This window comes from Carettochelys insculpta, chromosome 10 (genome assembly GCF_033958435.1).
Source record: "Carettochelys insculpta isolate YL-2023 chromosome 10, ASM3395843v1, whole genome shotgun sequence".
NCBI classification, from domain to species: Eukaryota; Metazoa; Chordata; order Testudines; family Carettochelyidae; genus Carettochelys; species Carettochelys insculpta.
The window spans coordinates 45,119,784-45,137,727 of NC_134146.1; the positions used below are offsets into that span (position 1 = coordinate 45,119,784).

The 17,944-nt window shown below is 44.6% G+C and overlaps 1 protein-coding gene across 8 annotated transcripts in view; it reads right to left on the bottom strand.

Moving 5' to 3' along the window:
• MCF2L2 (MCF.2 cell line derived transforming sequence-like 2) overlaps positions 1 to 17,944 on the bottom strand; it is a 312,428-nt gene that overhangs the window by 283,745 nt on the left and 10,739 nt on the right. For 7 of the 8 annotated variants that reach the window (XR_012646857.1, XM_075004497.1, XM_075004503.1 and 4 more), the window contains exon 1: positions 10,459 to 10,908. The exons of the other annotated variant lie outside the window; for it this stretch is intronic. Coding sequence is in view for 6 of the 7 variants with exons in the window: in XM_075004497.1 (XP_074860598.1) it covers positions 10,459 to 10,537 (79 nt within the window). In the remaining variant the exon portion in view is untranslated. Of the gene's footprint in view, positions 1 to 10,458; positions 10,909 to 17,944 lie in introns of those variants that run through there. 8 annotated transcript variants of the gene reach the window in all.

Here is a 17,944-nt window from a genome sequence, read left to right on the forward strand (position 1 = left end):
TGCTCATCCCCACAGCTAGGCGGGTGTTCCCCAGCAGAGCCTGTGCTCTGATAGTGAAGGTGCCACTCCACTTACTGAGACCAAGGAGTCTGTGTGTTTGCAATAAAATTCTGACTAATAAATCAGTTCCTGGTGTCCAGTAGTGCCATATTCCCGTTTCCCCTTTCTGGCCATTAATTGCAGGTTTCTGTGGTTAGTTGTGTGCTTTCTGCTGTGCTAATAAGCAGTATTTTTCCATCCATTCATTGCAAGGGGACTTAATATACACCCCCCCACCCTTGTTGCCTCTTTCCTCCTCCTCTCCAGATACCTGCCTTTCATTTCTAGGTGTGTCAATTCCATTGCACATGGTGGCTGCGTCTACACGTGCACGCTACTTCGAAGTAGCGGCAGTAACTTCGAAATAGCGCCCGTCACGTCTACACGTGTTGGGCGCTATTTCGAAGTTGAAATCGACGTTAGGCGGCGAGACGTCGAAGTCGCTAACCCCATGAGCGGATGGGAATAGCGCCCTACTTCGACGTTCAACATCGAAGTAGGGATGTGTAGACGATCCGCGTCCCGCAACATCGAAATAGCGGGGTCCTCCATGGCGGCCATCAGCTGGGGGGTTGAGAGATACTCTCTCTCCAGCCCTTGCGGGGCTCTGTGGTCACCGTGGGCAGCAGCCCTTAGCCCAGGGCTTCTGGCTGCTGCTGCTGCAGCTGGGGGTCCATGCTGCATATACAGGGTCTGCAACTAGTTGTTGGCTCTGTGTATCTTGCACTGTTTAATGAAAGTGTGTCTGGGAGGGGCCCTTTAAGGGAGCGGCTTGCTGTTGAGTCCGCCCCGTGACCCTGTCTGCAGCTGTGCCTGGCTCCCTTATTTCGATGTGTGCTACTTTGGTGTGTAGACGTTCCCTCGCTGTGCCTATTTCGATGTTGGGCTGAGCAACGTCGAAGTTGAACATCGACGTTGCCAGCCCTGGAGGACGTGTAGACGTTATTCATCGAAATAGCCTATTTCGATGTCGCAACATCGAAATAAGCTATTTCGAAGTTGGGTGCACGTGTAGACGTAGCCGGTGAGTCACATACAACGAAGACTGATGCATCATATCAGGAATTTTGGCCCTTCTCCAAGACACGCCATTCGCTAGCACCATTTACTCTCTGGCTCAAGAATGACATCACTGCACTGAACTCCTATTTCTCTGCACAAGAGTAGCTGCATCTCCCTTGTGTCTGGGAGGAAGTGGAGGAGATGAATTGCCCAGAATGAAACAGATCCAATGGTGCAGCATTATCTGGTAGACAGAGCCCTAAGTGGGGAGGTTGGAGAACAGGATTCTCTTCTCAGTTCTGCTAATGACTTTGAACAAGTCATGTCTTTTGTGCCTTCGTTCCCCTAGCTGTAAAATGGGGATGATAGTGCTCCACTGCCTTTTCTACACCCCACCCCCTGTGAGATGAGAGCTAAGTAGTATCATGTCACTCAAGCACTGATCTATCTATGGTCCCTTAACTGAGGTCCAATGAGATAGATTCTTGCAGCCAAAACACTTAAGGCTGAAATCAGAGAGAGTTAGCTCATAAATATGCAGCCACAAATGTTCCTGTCAGTCATCAAAGAGCTCTGTGCAGAGTGACTCACTGTGGTTTGGATGCTGAGTCACCCATCAGGGCCTGCACATCAGGGGCTAAGAGAGACTTCCAGCAAGTTGTAGAAAGGGCCATAGGGGAGGAGAGCAGAGCACCAACTCCTCTATGCCATAAATGCCAGTGTATCTTCTACTCAGCACTACTGCAGCTGCTTTCCCTGGCCCTACGCTCTCTCCTCCCAGGGAGATGTCCCCACAGGGGAGCCCTTCGATGCAGACAGTATTGGAAGGCAAGAAAGGGACTTAAATAAGAGCTGAGAGCTGGAGAAAGGCTTTACACCTAACAAGCTGTCAGGCATTTTGAGGGCTGTGTGGCATATTGGCAGTGGGTCTCCTTCCTGAGCTTCTCTCCAACAGAGTTTGGAACCGAACGGAGAACTGGCACCATCTCCTTCTCACATTCCCACTTGCTTTATTTACCATTTACACCCAGACACAGGGATGTCCCACCTACCCTCACACCCAGCAACCCTGTAGCAAGGAAATGCTTCCATGCACACTGCCCTACAGCTCACATGAGTGAGTGACATTCAGTGCTCTGTGCACAAGAGGGCTTGCACAGGGTGGCCTCTCACCCCACCGATCCAGGCCCCCGCCTTCTGCCACCCAGACACTGAGGGAAAGAACGGGAGGTGCTGGGGGGACTAATTAAGCAAGTGAGCCTGTTGGCAGCTGATTTACTTCCACAGCTCTTGGCTCAAGCTAAAGTGTTTGCTTCCCAAACTGAGTGGCCCTGGAGTTTGCAGAGCCCATCCCCATACACTGAGAGCTCCTGCATGAAAGTGTGGGCTCCTCTTCATCTCAAAGCGATGCTTAGCAACAGAGCCAGGCAGACAGCTCCTCTCCGTTCTTATCGGTATGGATTTTTGGGTGACACATAGCTGATATTTCAGTAAGCACGAATGGAAGCGAAATCCTGAGTCTACGACAGTGGGTTGAAAATTTGGTCAAAGTTTTAATCAAGTCCCCTCCCACAGCTGAAGATGCATGTCCCTCATTTGTCATCTAAGTGTGCAACTGAGGGTATCTAGCTGCAGCCCAATCTGCTTTTAGAGGCCAAAGAGCAGCACTGACCAGCACTGCTTTCTTGTACCAGTGTCTAGCCAAGCGCCTTCTTCTCCAATACCAATCTTGACATCACAATTCAGGTGCAGGTCACCTCCAAAACAATTGTGGGGCTGCACCTTAAATCCATTTGAGGTAGAAGCTAATGCAATCTCTGGATAATGCAAGCGCTTGCTACCTCACCAAGAGTGCATTGCATCGGAGCTCAGGCATTTGCGCTGCCCGCCCATTGTTTTCTGGCTAACATTTAGGTCTAATTCCCTAAATGGCCTGGAGACATTGTGCCTGTACTACTCTGCTGCAGTGCAGATCCGTGTGGCTGACCAGGAGTAGGAAAGAGGGAACTTGCCAGCCAGTTCTCTGTGTGGGCCTTTTTGGTTTCTGAGTTAATTCTTCCCACAGACCCCCAGACCTGCTGTGCCTTGCTCATATGTGGGCCCTTCTGCTCACTTGCAAAGCCCAGCAGGACAAGGGCTGACATCTGACAAATTCCCTAATTTCCCAAAGCCCATCTATGGGCATTCAAGAGGGCAGAAACAGTGGTACATGTGCATAACTCTGCTTTCACTTCCTTGCAACTGGAGATTTTAAGTGGCACTATACACCCAATCAGCATAGCACGCCACAGCCCAGATCCCATGAGCACAAGTGCTCCACAGCCACAGCCTCTCAGCACATGCCCACCATGCCTGGTTGTGTTCCCAAGTGGAGGGTTAAAATAAGGAATGATGGATTTAGGGCTGATCAGCCCCTAAATGAACAGAGTGGATACCATCCTTGACAGCAGATAGGCATAGCTAATCTAAAACTAACACTCCACCTGCTTTTAAAAATGATAAATCATGCTCTATAATTAACATTAAAGACGCCTTTTTACCCATAATTCATTGTTTTCCCTTCTCTCATTGGCTATTTAACAATCACAGTCTTTTTTAGTATTTGCATATGTAACTGCCCACAGACTGACTCAAACCTGGGACCCCTGGAGCTTCCTGCAGATGCATCTACAGTTTGAGCTAAAGGGCAGCTGGGTCTTAGTTTAGGCAGTAGAGGGCATATTCTTTCTCTGTGAAGTGGCTTCGGTGCCACAACATGGGACAGTGAACCATACATAGGTGTGTGGGTTACATAAATACTATCTAGAAAGCCTCCTCCCACCCAACATTAACCATTTGTCTAAAACACCCATGAAAACCTGTTTAGACCAAAACATTTTTACAACATGACCTGGGATTATGTCTCTCTAGTCTCTCCAATTTGCCTCCCAGTTCTCTCACTTCATTCATATTTACAAGGCCTTATTTAATGACCATCAAGCCTATTATTAGGCAATAGATTTTTGAGCTACTTACTTTTTGGTATATTTATCACATATAACATAAATGAGCATCATCTTTGTAGGATCCACCATGACTGGAGTTCCTAAGAGCAGTAGCAAGAATCCAGAGCTGTAGCTGTCAAGTCCCTGGCCTCAACAGCATCCTATGGCAGGGAGTTTTATGGTCTAGATTGCACACTTCATGAAAGGGCATTTACTTGCATTGGGTTTGAATCTGCCACCTTTAAATTTCATTGCATTTCCCTCATTGTTCTGGTGTAAGGACAGAAACAGCACGGAGCAGAATTATCATTTCCATTAATTCTGGAAGTTTTTTTTAGCTTCCTTTCCAACCAACATTATGAGTCCAAATTATATAACTACCTTATATAGCTCTAAACACTGAACAATATTCCAAATCCATAGTTTTTGAAAATTTCACATTTCTTTATATCTGAGCGTATCAAACCAACTTATAAAGTTTGTTTAAATTATGAGACAGTATTTAAAGTTCCATAAACTTCTATGTTTTGGGAAATACAAAACAAGCACCTACAGATCTTAAGATTTATTATATACATAGGTATGGTTACAAGCTTTACTTACTGATCAGTTTTTTAAAGGGCAGTGAATATATTTTTAATAACTCCCTTTCTGTCTTCTTAATACAATTGTGCAATTAAACAAGCCAACCAAGCAGAATAGGAGAAAACAAAGAGTGACTGACCTGGGAATTTAAAAAAAAAGTCATATTTTTGCAGAGAAATCCCTGCAGATTTAGCAAACATTTCTCTGCAGATTTCTATTGTGCCTCTTCATAGCCAATGGAACAAAGGAAACACCCTCTGCCTGCATCAGACAGCAAGGTGAAGGAAAGTGATGCAAAAAGGTCAGTCAACATTAAGAGAGTGCTTCTCTTAACTTCTGTATTGATGGCCCCTTTCACACAGCAAACCTATGAATGCAGCCCTCCCACCCCTTATAATTATAAAAAAAAAAGTGTTTTTAATTTAATACTAGTACAAATCCTGTAAGTGAAGCAGGGTTTGGGATGGAGCAGAGGTTAACAACACCCTCGCACCTAATAACCTTGTGAACCCTTGAGGCAGAGCTGCCCTTACACATATGCAAAATACACAGGGCATGTAAATATTTGGAGCGCCACTGGCTCTTAATATCCACCCACCCACCTCTTCCTATCCTCGTTCTGTAGCTCTGCTTTCTCCACAGTGGATCTAATTAACTTAAAAGAGAAAAAGCCTGACAGAGCTATTAGCAGAACACTGAACCTCTGAAAGGGCCATGCAAGTACTCAGGAAGCTGTATTAACAGCACTTGCCAAACCCAGATATATACTGTCAGTTTCTGAATTTACTGTGTCGGTGTGTAGGACCTTAGTTTAAGATGTGTTTTAAACATATTTCATTAGTGCGTTTCTAAAGATTATAAAACCACATCTCAAAACAAAAGAACTACACACACTCACACCCCACCCTGCCCCAAGAGCTGCCCTCAGACACAGGCCACCAGTTTAATAGTACTGCATAGGGCCACATAAATCCTAAAGAAGGCCTTGCCTTGAAGGGGCGGGATGGGGGATCACAACCCCCAGTTTCAGAACCCCCACCTTAAAGTGTAGAATAGAGCAAAGTAGATGTTTTTGAAACGAGATCCTGAATTGCATGAATGCTCTGAGACCGAGGGGAGAATGATCCAGGAATGTATAGTGTTTTGGGGGTTTTCTCCTTGACTTCAGTGGGGTTGCACAGGAGTAACATTTTGCTTAAGAAGTTAGCACTTGGAGTGCTGCTCACAGGACACAGATTAGCGCTACACAGAACTGTGATGTATATTCAGATAACTGGTAGTTTTGCAGCACAAAACAGATGGTGACACCAGTACGTACAAGATTAAATCATCACTCTCGAACAAATTCCATTTTGGATTATTACATTCTGCTGACTTAATATCCTCTGGAGCATTGACCTGGATGAAGTATCCTCCTCCTTTCCTTGTCCTACACTGTAGCATAGCATGGCTTTGAGCAAGACATATTTCACCCAACCACTCCACGGTGGGGATAAAACCCAGGGTGACAGGGTTGACATCTTATGGTGAATTCATAGACCTGAGAGTAAAAAGATCAAAGTTCCATGCCTGGCTCTGCCGCCACTGCCTCTCAGGATGACCTTGGAGAAGTAACATCAGCACTCCAAGCCTCAGTCTTCCCATCTGCAAAATGGATAATATTTACTTCAATGGATCATGAGAGATTACCATACAGGTTGAACCTCTCTAATCTGGAACTCTCTCATCCGGCAACATCCATAAACTAGCATGATTTTAGTTAGCCCGAGGACCACTTACCAAAGGTGTGGCCAAGTTTCATATAATCCTATAAAGTTTGTTTCCAGCCACCAGTCCTGACTGTCAGTGTTCTGGTCTGTCATTTAGCTCTAATTTACCCCTAAATGTCTTCTATGAACCCAGTAAGCAGTGGAAGTGTTGGTAAAGCTGCTAGACAATATTAGCCTCCCATGGTCTGGCAAATTCTCCTGTCCTGCACTGGTCAGGTCCCAAGGGTGCCGGATTAGAAAGGTTCAATCATATTTGGAAAGCACTCAGACTGCGGATGGATGTGGTGATATAAGTGCAGGTCCTTTTTTATCTCATGTATGATTTATGTAGCTGGTTATGCAGATACATATTTATGTTTTACATCAATGATTCTGGCACAAGAGAAGTTAACACCAGCTCATTTTGACCTGGCTCTTCTTCTCAGAGGCAGCAAGCACCCACAATGCCAACTGGAGTCAAAGAACCCTATGGATGCCCAGCATTTCTGTAAACCAAGCCTCTGTGGCACAGAGGGATCCAAAGGAAACATAGGAGCTGAGTTTGGTTGCTTTCTTGACGAGCAGCTGATGTCTATCCTAGTGGCCTCATCTTATTCAAGAAATCATTTTACAGAGTAACATTTTGTGCCAAAGTGGGACACATGGTGGGCATGCCCACATGCATACCAATGCCCAGAGAGCTCTTCCCACTCACAGCCGAGCTGGGAACAAGCTGCCAGGCGTAGGTGGGATTGTGGAGGCATGGAGGGTTTATTCCTGTGAATGCTGCAAGGCAGATGAGTGAAAGAATTCCCACACAAAGACACAGCCGCTGTCAGCCGCAGACATGTCGCTAAGCGTGGGTTCTTCTCTCCATTACAACCAAAAGCCGCTCACCCATATACCCAAGGAGCACCATCTTGCAAGGTGATGAGTGTCATTCAAGGAAAGTGGGTAAAAGATTTTTTTTTAAATCTTTCTGTTATCATCAATGCAACTGTGAAGCAAAAGTAACTCTACTGAAGTTAGAGGAAACACACTGGTGTTTTAAAAAAGAAATTAAAAAAAAAATCAGAATCAGGCATCTATTGTGCAGTGCTGAGAAAGAGATGCGCTCCAAGGTTCACGTCACAAAAACGGTACATGTAAATGAGAGGCAAACGAGTCATATTTGATGCTGATCCTGGAATGAGCTTTAATGGGGCTCTGTGCAGGTAGGGGGCCATCTTCATTGAGCTCCTAGAAGATCAGTGCACATGTTTAGAAAAGAGTCACTGGAAACACAAGCTTAGGTCCCAGCAGATGTAAATCATCCTTCCAAGGCAGATAAAAGTGTATTCCCATGTAGGAGGTGGCTTCTAACCAACTGAGGGAATGTGGTTCTGAAACAGCCTTCTGATAGCATTAGGGGGGCAGAAACATAACTAATTTTAAGATGGGGCTTGATAAACTCATAAATGCCTCTGATAGCAGAGATGGCACTTGATGACCTAAGAAGTCCCTTTCAGCCCTGTTTTCTTAAGTTCCTAGTTTTGTATACCTGGGGCACTCTCATATGAGAGATTTAAAAACTAACTGATGTCCTGTCTGTTTTACATGGACCTTAAAGATCTCATGCTACTGTTTGTAAGTAGGGGCTGGCTCAAGTCCAACTTCCCTCTTCTGCCATTTGTCACTGTTGTGCTGGGTGAGTGCTGTATTTCCAACTCAGAAGTGGCCGCATTGTACCGGGGCTGAGTGTAAAGAGTTTTCAGTTTTTTTGGGATCAAAATGTGCTACAGGAGTATAAAAGAGAGAGGTTCAAACTGCATCATAATCTCTCGTGGTCCATTGAAGTGAATATGACCCATTTTACAGATGGGAAAACTGAGGCTTGGAGTGCCGATGTTATGTCTCCAAGTCATCCTGAGGGGCAGCTGCAGAGCCAGGCATAGAACTTAGATGTACTTAGAATGGCAGCTGTCCTGCTCTCGCATGGGATGGGAAACTTACTAAAGCTTTGAGAGGATCTCACAACCACCAGAACAGGACTTTCTGAAGTAATAAGTAGCTGCTGATTCAGCTAACATGACTCACATTAAAACATGTGATTCAGAAAAATGGCACACCGGGGACAGCTATGAGAAGTGGGTTTTTAACCCATCTCTGTCCCACTTCCATTTTTGCACAAATATAATTTGGTTACCTTAATTTATATAAAATTTATTCCAGGCCTGAATAGCTGGAAAAATAGCAGCATGTTCACCCAACTCTTCAGCAGCAGAGAACTTAACTCTATGACTTTAAGTAAGGTTTAGAAATCTGAATTTTCTTCTCACATGAGCATTGAATTCCCACACAAAGACACAGCCGCTGTCAGCCACAGCCCTGTCACCAAGCATGGTCTCTCTCTCCATTACAACCAACAGCTTCTTGGGAAAACCACACTGAACTTTTCTGCTCCTCAGTAATAGAAATACCATACTCCCAGCTGTCAGGAGACATACACAAATTAATTAACATTTGAGAAAGGCTTTGGATGGAATGCATCTTATCACTAATGGTCAAAGCAGATTGCTACATGTCCAAAGTACTCAAATGAGTCAGACCTACCTCTGGGGTACATATTAGTTAATTTTGGCATTAATATTCTGATGTATCAAATGTGCTAATTTTGGGGAGGGGAAAATTAAGTGATAATATTGTAGGTGGAGGTTTCAAGTGAGCCTAACAGATGGAGGATTGGGAAAATAAATAATTGACTGCTTAAATCCCATAGGCGCCTTTGAAATCCAAGCCTTACAGAATCATATTTACCTCAAAATCAATGCCAGAGCCTTTAATAAGTTGTATTTTCCTGATCAACACAAATTCAGGCAATATACAATTAAACATAGAGTTGCAAAGTAGCTTTCACATAAAATCTGTTGTCTTGGTCTAATTCCTGATTCTGCGAACTGCACAGAAAAGCCAAACCTTTCAGAGACACAGAGCCCCATCCACGTGGAACAGGTTACAGGACTGGGGCTGAAATTTAAAGTTCCATGCATTTTAAAATAGATTTTATAGGTTAACTCACTTAATGCAGCCATCAGCATACACCCACTGCCAACCCTTGAGCTTCTATCATTAAGCACAAGGAACACAGGGAAGCATTTGAGTCTACAGTGTTATTATCCATTACTTGAAAGCCATGCTTTGAGTCCACAGCATTTAGTACAGATATTATACAAATTCAGTGTGCTTTCAGTATCCTTCCTATACAGCACAATAAATGATCCAATACAGAAACTGACAGCTATAAAAACATGCTTCCAGGCCTAGTCAATTAAAAAAAAACACGTTCTCTTCACCTCGTTTAACCATCATACTCAGCTTTGCCTCAGTCCTATGACTCCAGAGAAGGGCACAAACAGCAGGTCTCCTTTTAGCCCTCAGCATATTCCACAGCCTTCTTAACTTAATTATTTTCACCTGCTAGGATTAAGGCTGAGAGACACTGCAAGTGCAGTAATTTATGGGTTGTTTCTTGTTTGTTCATCGTTGTCCACACCTGGATAGCAGAGTAAACCATCCATCCCCTCAACTCCTAGTGCATCTCAGGTTTATTAATCATTCAGTGTTTAACAAAAAGAAATTACCAGGAGCCTGGGATTTCAAAGCAGCTCACACACTACTACCCTATGGTCTGCCAGATCCTTTCAAACAGCACTGCCAGTAAAAGAGTGAAATGCATGGTAACTGGCTACTCTTTTAGTTTCACAAGACAGCCCTGCACATACACAGCATCATACCTGTTATGAAGCCCCTCAACCCAGTCTCTGCTTTCTAATACTTCATCTGCAAAAAGTATTACCTTTGTAGATTTAATGCAATTCAATTCACAAGCACATATGCATGTTAAAACCCTAAAGAATTGCACCCTGGACCAATGCAGCCACCGAGACATTTTTTGAGGGCTAGATCCTTGCAATTCACTGATTGCTCCAAAATCCCCCGCAAGGTGTGTGACACCCCAGGCTGGTGCGAACACCCGGCAGCATCGCCTCCCAGGCGCTGGAGGAGGAGACGAGGAGAAGCGAGCTCTAAACCGATACAAAAGGCAAGAAAAGATCCCTTACCCACATGGGTGATGACTGTGGTCAGTCGCTGGGTGAGCTCCTGACGCGACATCTCTTCCTCTTTTAACCAAAAAAGCATCTCACAGAAGCACTGCACGGCATGAAAAAAATTGCAGCTGGAGTGGGAGGCTTCACACCACACAAAGCAAGTACCACTCCCCGCGTGGGATTCTTCCTCCTCCTTACACCAGCTGGGCCCTGCCCCTGCAGCTTGCAAACCGGCTGGCCTGGGAATAACCCCCAACAAAGGATTTGACGTGCAAGGTGAACAAATGAAAAACTGGAGTTGATTGTTTATGGGGCTGGTTTTTTTTTTTTAATCTTCTCTTAAGAATGAGGCAAGGAATAAAGAGACAAATCAGCTGCAAGATACCTGCCTCCTGGGAGACTTGGGGATGGTGGTGCCCTGAGTCAGGGGGAAATCCTGGAGCGCTGCAGGACTGGAAGAGAAGCGGCGCTTGCAAAGGGAAATCGCCCCATTGCAGCCTAGGGGCAGCTCTGGCTTTTCTCAGGCGTAGGTGGGAGGAGCCTGAGAGACCCGACGCGTCTCTGCCCTCCACCTTTAGCCGAGAGAGGCGCACGGGGAACGGGAAAAGCGCCTATGCAGAGCCCAGGGCGTGGTTAAAACCCTCCTTACGTCCTTTCGGGAAAGGTTGGGCGAAGGAAGAGGTGCAGCTCCTGCTATGCAGCCAGGGACACAGCCCGTGGGGCGCACGGATGCTTGGGGGGGGGGTCTGGTGCACCCCCTGACTGGAGGTGGTTTCTATGATATACAGGGTGTCCACTTTGGTTCAGTGGCACTCAGCACCCCACTCTACAAATTGCGCCAGCCCCCCTGCTTGGGCAGGATTTTCCAAGCCCCTTCCCCATTGCAGAGAATGAACTAGCACCAGCGAAGAGCAGGGGGTACAAACTCAGCCCTCACTCCACCATTCAGCAAGGTGATATTGACAGGCTCTTGGCTCTTTCTGCCCACATCCTCCTCTGATACAAACAGCCCCATTCTTCGCCCAGGGAATTTCCCCCAGGGACTGGGACGTTAAAGGAAAGAATATGTGAATTACCAGTTTACAGGGAAGATGCCACCCTGCATGCAAAATAAATATACCATGGTGGATGGGGAGCTTTTACATTTACTGTTCTGATGGCATTATAATGTTATACCCCCATCCTGGGATTTCTCTGGCAGCTTTTCCAGCATGTGCCCTTCCTTGCACAGATAGATCTCTGCACAGATACAAAACTTGTATCTGCATCAGATCTGTGATCCGCAGAAGTGATCCATGGCTATAAAGCTGATATCTGCTCATTTGCTGGGCTCGATGTATAGGCATTGGCTGGTATAATAATCCAAGCTGGTGCCTGCATGGGTCCAGCATCTTAGATATGTCCAGAAGCAGAAATGAGACCTCTGGTAAAGGGCAAAGCAGCTGTCTGACAGTGGAGGATAATGAGCCCCTTGAGTTTCTAAATGCCCTTTAGAGCTGCAGTAATAGATAAAGAGGCCTCCAGCAATTCCTGGCTATGGATCCCAGCTGGTACCCAAGAGGAATAAAAAGGGGAAGTAATAGCTTGAAGAGAAATGCCACAAAATATGATCACCCTGCTGCAGGCAATGCAAAGTCTGTGGAAGGAAATTAGAACCCTCACTCCTCACCCCAGCTCTCTTCCAGTCAGCACATTTTCCTCCCTCAAAGCCTGCCTAGGAATCAATGTAAATTGGATGTGAGACCTTTTCCTAGGAAAATGGGAAAGCTGAGTGCAAATGTATAGGGTGTTTAAGGATGGAAAGAATGGAGTGTGTTTCCTATGGGTGGTCCCAGTCACCAGGTGTGGCTGCAGATCACATTTCAGATTTCCCCAAAGCCCGTGGGTGTTTGGACCCATCTCTTTCAAAATTGCCAGAGCAGGTGATGCTTTGTAGGAAAAATGTGTCAGTCTCAGCTGCCAAATACCAGACCATCCCCCCAGCAGTTGTGGGTTCTGCAGGACTGTCCTGACTTGATTCCCAAAGCTAGATCTCACTAAGCTCAGCTCTCTGCTGTGGGCATTTGGGCATGGCAACCCGGTCCTGGTCCATAGATTTGGCCTGGCCCCCGGGCCAGGGAAGCAGCCAGGCCATATCTTATAAAGCAGAGTCACAACTTGGTGGGTCAGGACCTTCAGGAGTTGCTGCTGCAAGATGAGTGATGGGTAGGTTTGATCTTGAGCTCCCCTTACTGGGCCTCCCAAGCTCCAGGCTTCCCAACCATACTGTGAACAGGGCCTGTCCTGTGTTAGCTGTGTGAAGTATCGAGAGCAACAAAATGTGTCTACCTCAGCGTCAGTGTCAGATTACAAAACAAGTCACAAATCTGATTGGTGTTTATTTGATGTAGTCTTTCGCATACCAGCTACAGTGTTGTTAAGAACAGAAGAACGTAAGAACGGCCATACTGGGTCAGACCAAAGGTCCACCCAGTAGCCTGTCTGCCGACAGTGGCCAATGCCAGGCGCCCCAGAGGGGGTGGACCAAAGACAATGATCATGTGATTTGTGTCCTGCCATCCGTCTCCAGCCTCTGACAATCAGAGGCCAAGGACACCATTCCTACCCTTGGCTAATAGCCGTTCATGGACCTAACCTCCATGAATTTATCTAGCTCTTTCTTAAATTCTGTTATAGTCCTAGCCTTCACAATCTCCTCTGGGAAGGAGTTCCACAGGTGAACTATGTGCTGGGTGAAGAATAATTTTCTTTTATTAGTTTTAAACCTGCTACCTATTCATTTCATTTGGTATCCTCTAGTTCTTGTATTATGGGCACAAGTAAATAACTTCTAATTCACCGTCTCCACACCTGTCATAATTTTATACACCTCTATCATGTCCCCCCTCAGTCTCCTCTTCTCTAAACTGAAAACCCCCAAGAACAGGTGAGATACATCACCACTGCCCATCCTGGCTAATAGCCTTTGATGGACCTGTCCTCAATGTACTTATCTAGTTCTTTTATTAACCCTATTATAGTCTTGGCCTTCACAACATTCTCTGGCAAAGAGTTCCACAGGTTGATTGTGCATTGAGTCAAGAATTTCATTGTGACCCTTAGTTCTTGTGTCATGAGAAGGAGTAAATAATACTTCCATACAGTATTTACTTTATCCTCATCAGTCATGATCTGATAGATCTCTATCATATTCCACAGTCATCTCTCTTCCAAACAGAAAATTCCCAATCATACTAATTTCTCCTCATATGGAAGCTGTTCCATTCCTTAATCATTTTTGTTGCCCTTTTCTGAACTTTTTCCATGCATTTCTTTAATACAATCCTATTTATTTACAAAAAATGCGTAAGAAGTTCTACTTCCCTGAATGCAGCAAAAATCAACTTTCAGGAGAAATGTTTCATTACCTGATATTCCAAGCCATGTTTGAGCCAGATCTCTACTCCAAAAGCTCTCAACTAGCTTTCTCTCCTGATTATGCTACAAGTGCTTCTTCAACTGTCTTTTCCTTGCTGATGGCTCTGCTGTCTGCTCTGGTGTTTCTCACAGCTTCTCCTCACACATGTACACAACTTCACCAAAGATACCCAGGCCTCTGCAGTTGTACTGCATCCCTAGTAAAATCTCTCTGCCCATATAGCTCTCCTGAACCACCTGGTTTATATCCTCTGTTTTAGGCAGTGGCTCTTCAGGCTTCAGCTCTCCTATTCCAAAAGAAGCTTACCTGTTTCCTACATATAGCCTGAATGAATGGCAGCTAATACAACCACCGGCTTAAGTGAGGTTTCACAAAACCACCAGCATAACAATATGTTTCACCATTGTTTATGGCATTCATTCACTGTTTGCACTTCCCTGAGCTTGGACGTTAAAAAATATCACTGTCTTGTTCATTTGCATGAGCATATTGCTGAAAAATCTTTGATTTTTAGTGCAGAGGGTCATTTAAATCTATATAAACCTGGTTTCTATTAAAGATTTTTAAAAATTTCGATACAAACCTCTGTGTTCACTTTCAGTTTTTGAAAACCCTCACCTCCATCTTCTTCCCTCTTTTTAGACAAAGCTGAATTTTGGCTGAAACTATGGCATGGTGCCCCTTTAATTTTAAAGCACTGGTTGAGTCCTGATGATCGACCTGAAGAAAGTACCTAGAGTCTCCTTTGTATGATAGGGTTGGTGGTGCATCCTCACCTGAAAGACACAGGAGGGAAACAAAAGTTCTTGGCCTGACCTCTCTTTGTAGAGGTAAGGATTAACGGACAAAGGCCAGAGAGCTACATCTCATGAGCCCCTCAGGAGACCCACTGGGGAGAGGAAAAGACAAAGAGGAGGGCTGGGGCTGTTGGGCATACTTGGGTAAGTACAAGAGTTTGGAAGTTACTTGGTACCAAATATGGCTGAACCACCAGACTGGTATGCAATTTGTCTTCAATTGTGTTTGGGTGTCTATTCATGTGCACAATCCAGGCCTGCACCCAAGCAATTTCTTGTGGGGGGTGCTTGTTTTGTAAATATGGATTCCAAATATTTTAAATATAAAGGAGGTCAAAATAGGTGTGCAATAAGTGTGCATAAGAGAGGTTAATGAAATATTCAAATGAAAACTGATTGGTAAAATGATTTTGTTATACTAAAAATTTATATAGTAATAAAGGTTTTATAGAAATTGCCTTCTGAGAGCCTGCTGTAATATAAGTGAAAAACAGTATTTCAAAATATTTCAGTCTTCTGAGGCGAGATTTTGGCTAAAGCCACCTACTCCCTGTGCACATTCTCCACTCACAGTGCCACCCCCTTACAGCAGCCCTCTCCATACACAGCAAGTACTATTCAGGGGTTGCACAGCTTCCCCTTCCCCCCTCCCTTACCTGTTCCCAGCAGCCAAGGGCATGTTGGGAAATGTAGTCCTTTCCAGGCTCCAAGGCCAGGTCTCTAGCCACAGAGCTGGACAAGGAACTACAGTTCCCAGGGTGCCTTGGGTTCCCCCATCATGCCCTGCAGACTTTCGCTGCACAGTGCAGCAGGGAGGAAGGGAGAGAAACTGGACATGGTGGGATGCGCTCAAATCCTTCACACACACCTCAGTGTACGAGCCTGCAATCAACATCAATTTGCTGGTGTTTACTGGCACTTTGTTTTACATGTCTTTAGATATAGGAACATATATGTGTGTTTGTGTGTGGTGTGTGGGATGTGGGTTTGATTGGAATGAGTTTGGAATGGCTGCAGTCTCAAGGGTTAAGACTGCATGCAGCAGTGCCAACAGCCTCTGTGGGCTCCAAACAAAGTGTGTGTGTGTGTCTGTGTGTGTGGTGGGGAGAGGAGCTCCAAGGTCCCAGATGGGGTGGGGCCAGAGACAGCTGGCACTCAGTGCTGCCTGGACCATGATGCACATAGTTTGGTGCTCCAGCATGGTGCTCCTGCAGAGACTTAAAGGGCCCCAGGCTCTGGCTGCTGCCACTGTGGCAGCAGCAGCAGCAGCAGCAGCCAGAGCTCCATGTCCCTCTGAATTGCAGGGCCCCCAGCACAAATGTCCTCTTTGTATCCTCCTCCCCACCCTCCACATGTGACTGGATGCATGAGACTGACCATCTCCACTGAATACCAATGCAAACCTTTAACCCACATCACACCTTTTAGACCACATCTTAGAGAACTGAACACACATACATAGTGCCTTAGTGAACAAATCTCTTACATGCTGGAGCTAGACCAAATGAGTAAAATTTAAAATTAATGACTTAGCTTTTCTGCACCTGTGTGCCTTACAGTTGTATATAACTGCATGTGCTGACAGGACTAGATAAAAATATTGCCTATATTACTGGAAATCCTAGGAGTTGGTGCTCTTGTTCTTTAATTTTGGACCTTAAGATACTCATGGGTCCAAGGTAGAATATAGCAAAAGTTATTTTCAGTTCCTCCTTTTACCTGATCCTGAGCAAAGGGGGAAAGGGAATGGCTCGGGGTCAGGGTTATAGTTATTTTTGTTGTATAGGAATGCAGGAATTCTCATACTGTGTCAAACCTGAGATTCATCTAGTGCATAAACAGTAATGTTTGAAGTAGCCCATGAGTGGAGTGGACAGTGTACAGCCAAAGAGATCCTGTAAGTAGTGGGCAAAATAAATGGGGGCAGAATAAATGCAGCAGCTTCATATAGTTACAGGACTAAAACTAACTGAATGTAGTATTTTTGGCATTTTTAGGTCCTTATACTGTAGCATCAATGTACCAAATATAATCACCACATGAGGAGTATAAACAATACTATTTTTAGTTTCAGTAAGAAAATAGAACAGCTTAATAACACAAAGCAACTTCAGTTGTTACAGATATGAATATCTGTTTGCAGGGCTGCGATCTGGGTTTCAACTGATTTAATGGTGGCTGTAGCTACTGTGCCAGATGACAAAAAATAGTTTATTTCAAATTGCCCAAATAAAATTATAGCCTTCTTTCCCGAGCTGAATGATGTACTTTCAGTTTAATGTCTTTCCTGCAGTGTCTTTTCTAAGAACTGTTCTTAGTTGCCATGGAGACCGTTTCCAGGTTTCTTTTTCTCCCTTGGACAGTTCCAATTCCAAATGATTATTCTTGTTGACATCCAAACCACTTACTGTCTTGTGCCTTGTTTTCAGCAATGTCTTGGTGTGAGGAATAAAACAATACAGCTACAATACAGCTACAATCAGTCTTAAAACCTGCCATTCAATCACAACAGCAACTGAGTCTTTAGGTATAATATATCACAGTATGTGGGCAAATCAATATGTAACAGCTGCACTGGTTGATCAATACTGTATATGCAATCAGATACATGGAAGCATAAAATATACCCACAATTTGGTGCTATTGACAGCTATATGGAATTATTAACAAGAGTGCTGGGACACATATTTGTCCTTAAAGAGGCACTGTCATGATAATTTACAAATGGTTTGTCTAAGTTTTCCTCCTAATTTTTTTGTACTTTCAGATTAGTAGAACTGCTCTTTTTTTAAATGATCAGCTTGTTTTGCACATTTGTCACCAGTTTGTGTTTGTCAATGAGTTTTCACTGTTATCGTTCACAAGGCAGCAGGATAGAACAGAAATGTTTTAAAAATAAATAAATGATTGTAAAATAATACACAATCAGAGGAACACAGGGCCAGGTGTAAGACCTAGGATCAATGTTAGCTCACTTTCTTTAAATGGGCCCTATTTCAATTTGATAGTGTCCCAACGTGGGAAACAGAATTTCACCACCATTGTAGTTACAGGAAGGGCGAACTGATGTCACCTGTCAAGACTCACCCTAGCATTGTTGTCATCCATTCAAAAAGAGCAGGGTCCTTAAAGGTTTTTGTATTCCCAGGTAGTTCATGTTTACATTTCATTTTTACAACTGATATTGTCCTTTATAATCAAAGTTAGAGTTGCTTTTTCAGACACAGTGCAAAAAGTGACATTCTAATTCCTATCAGAGAGGTAGCCGTGTTAGTCTGTAGCT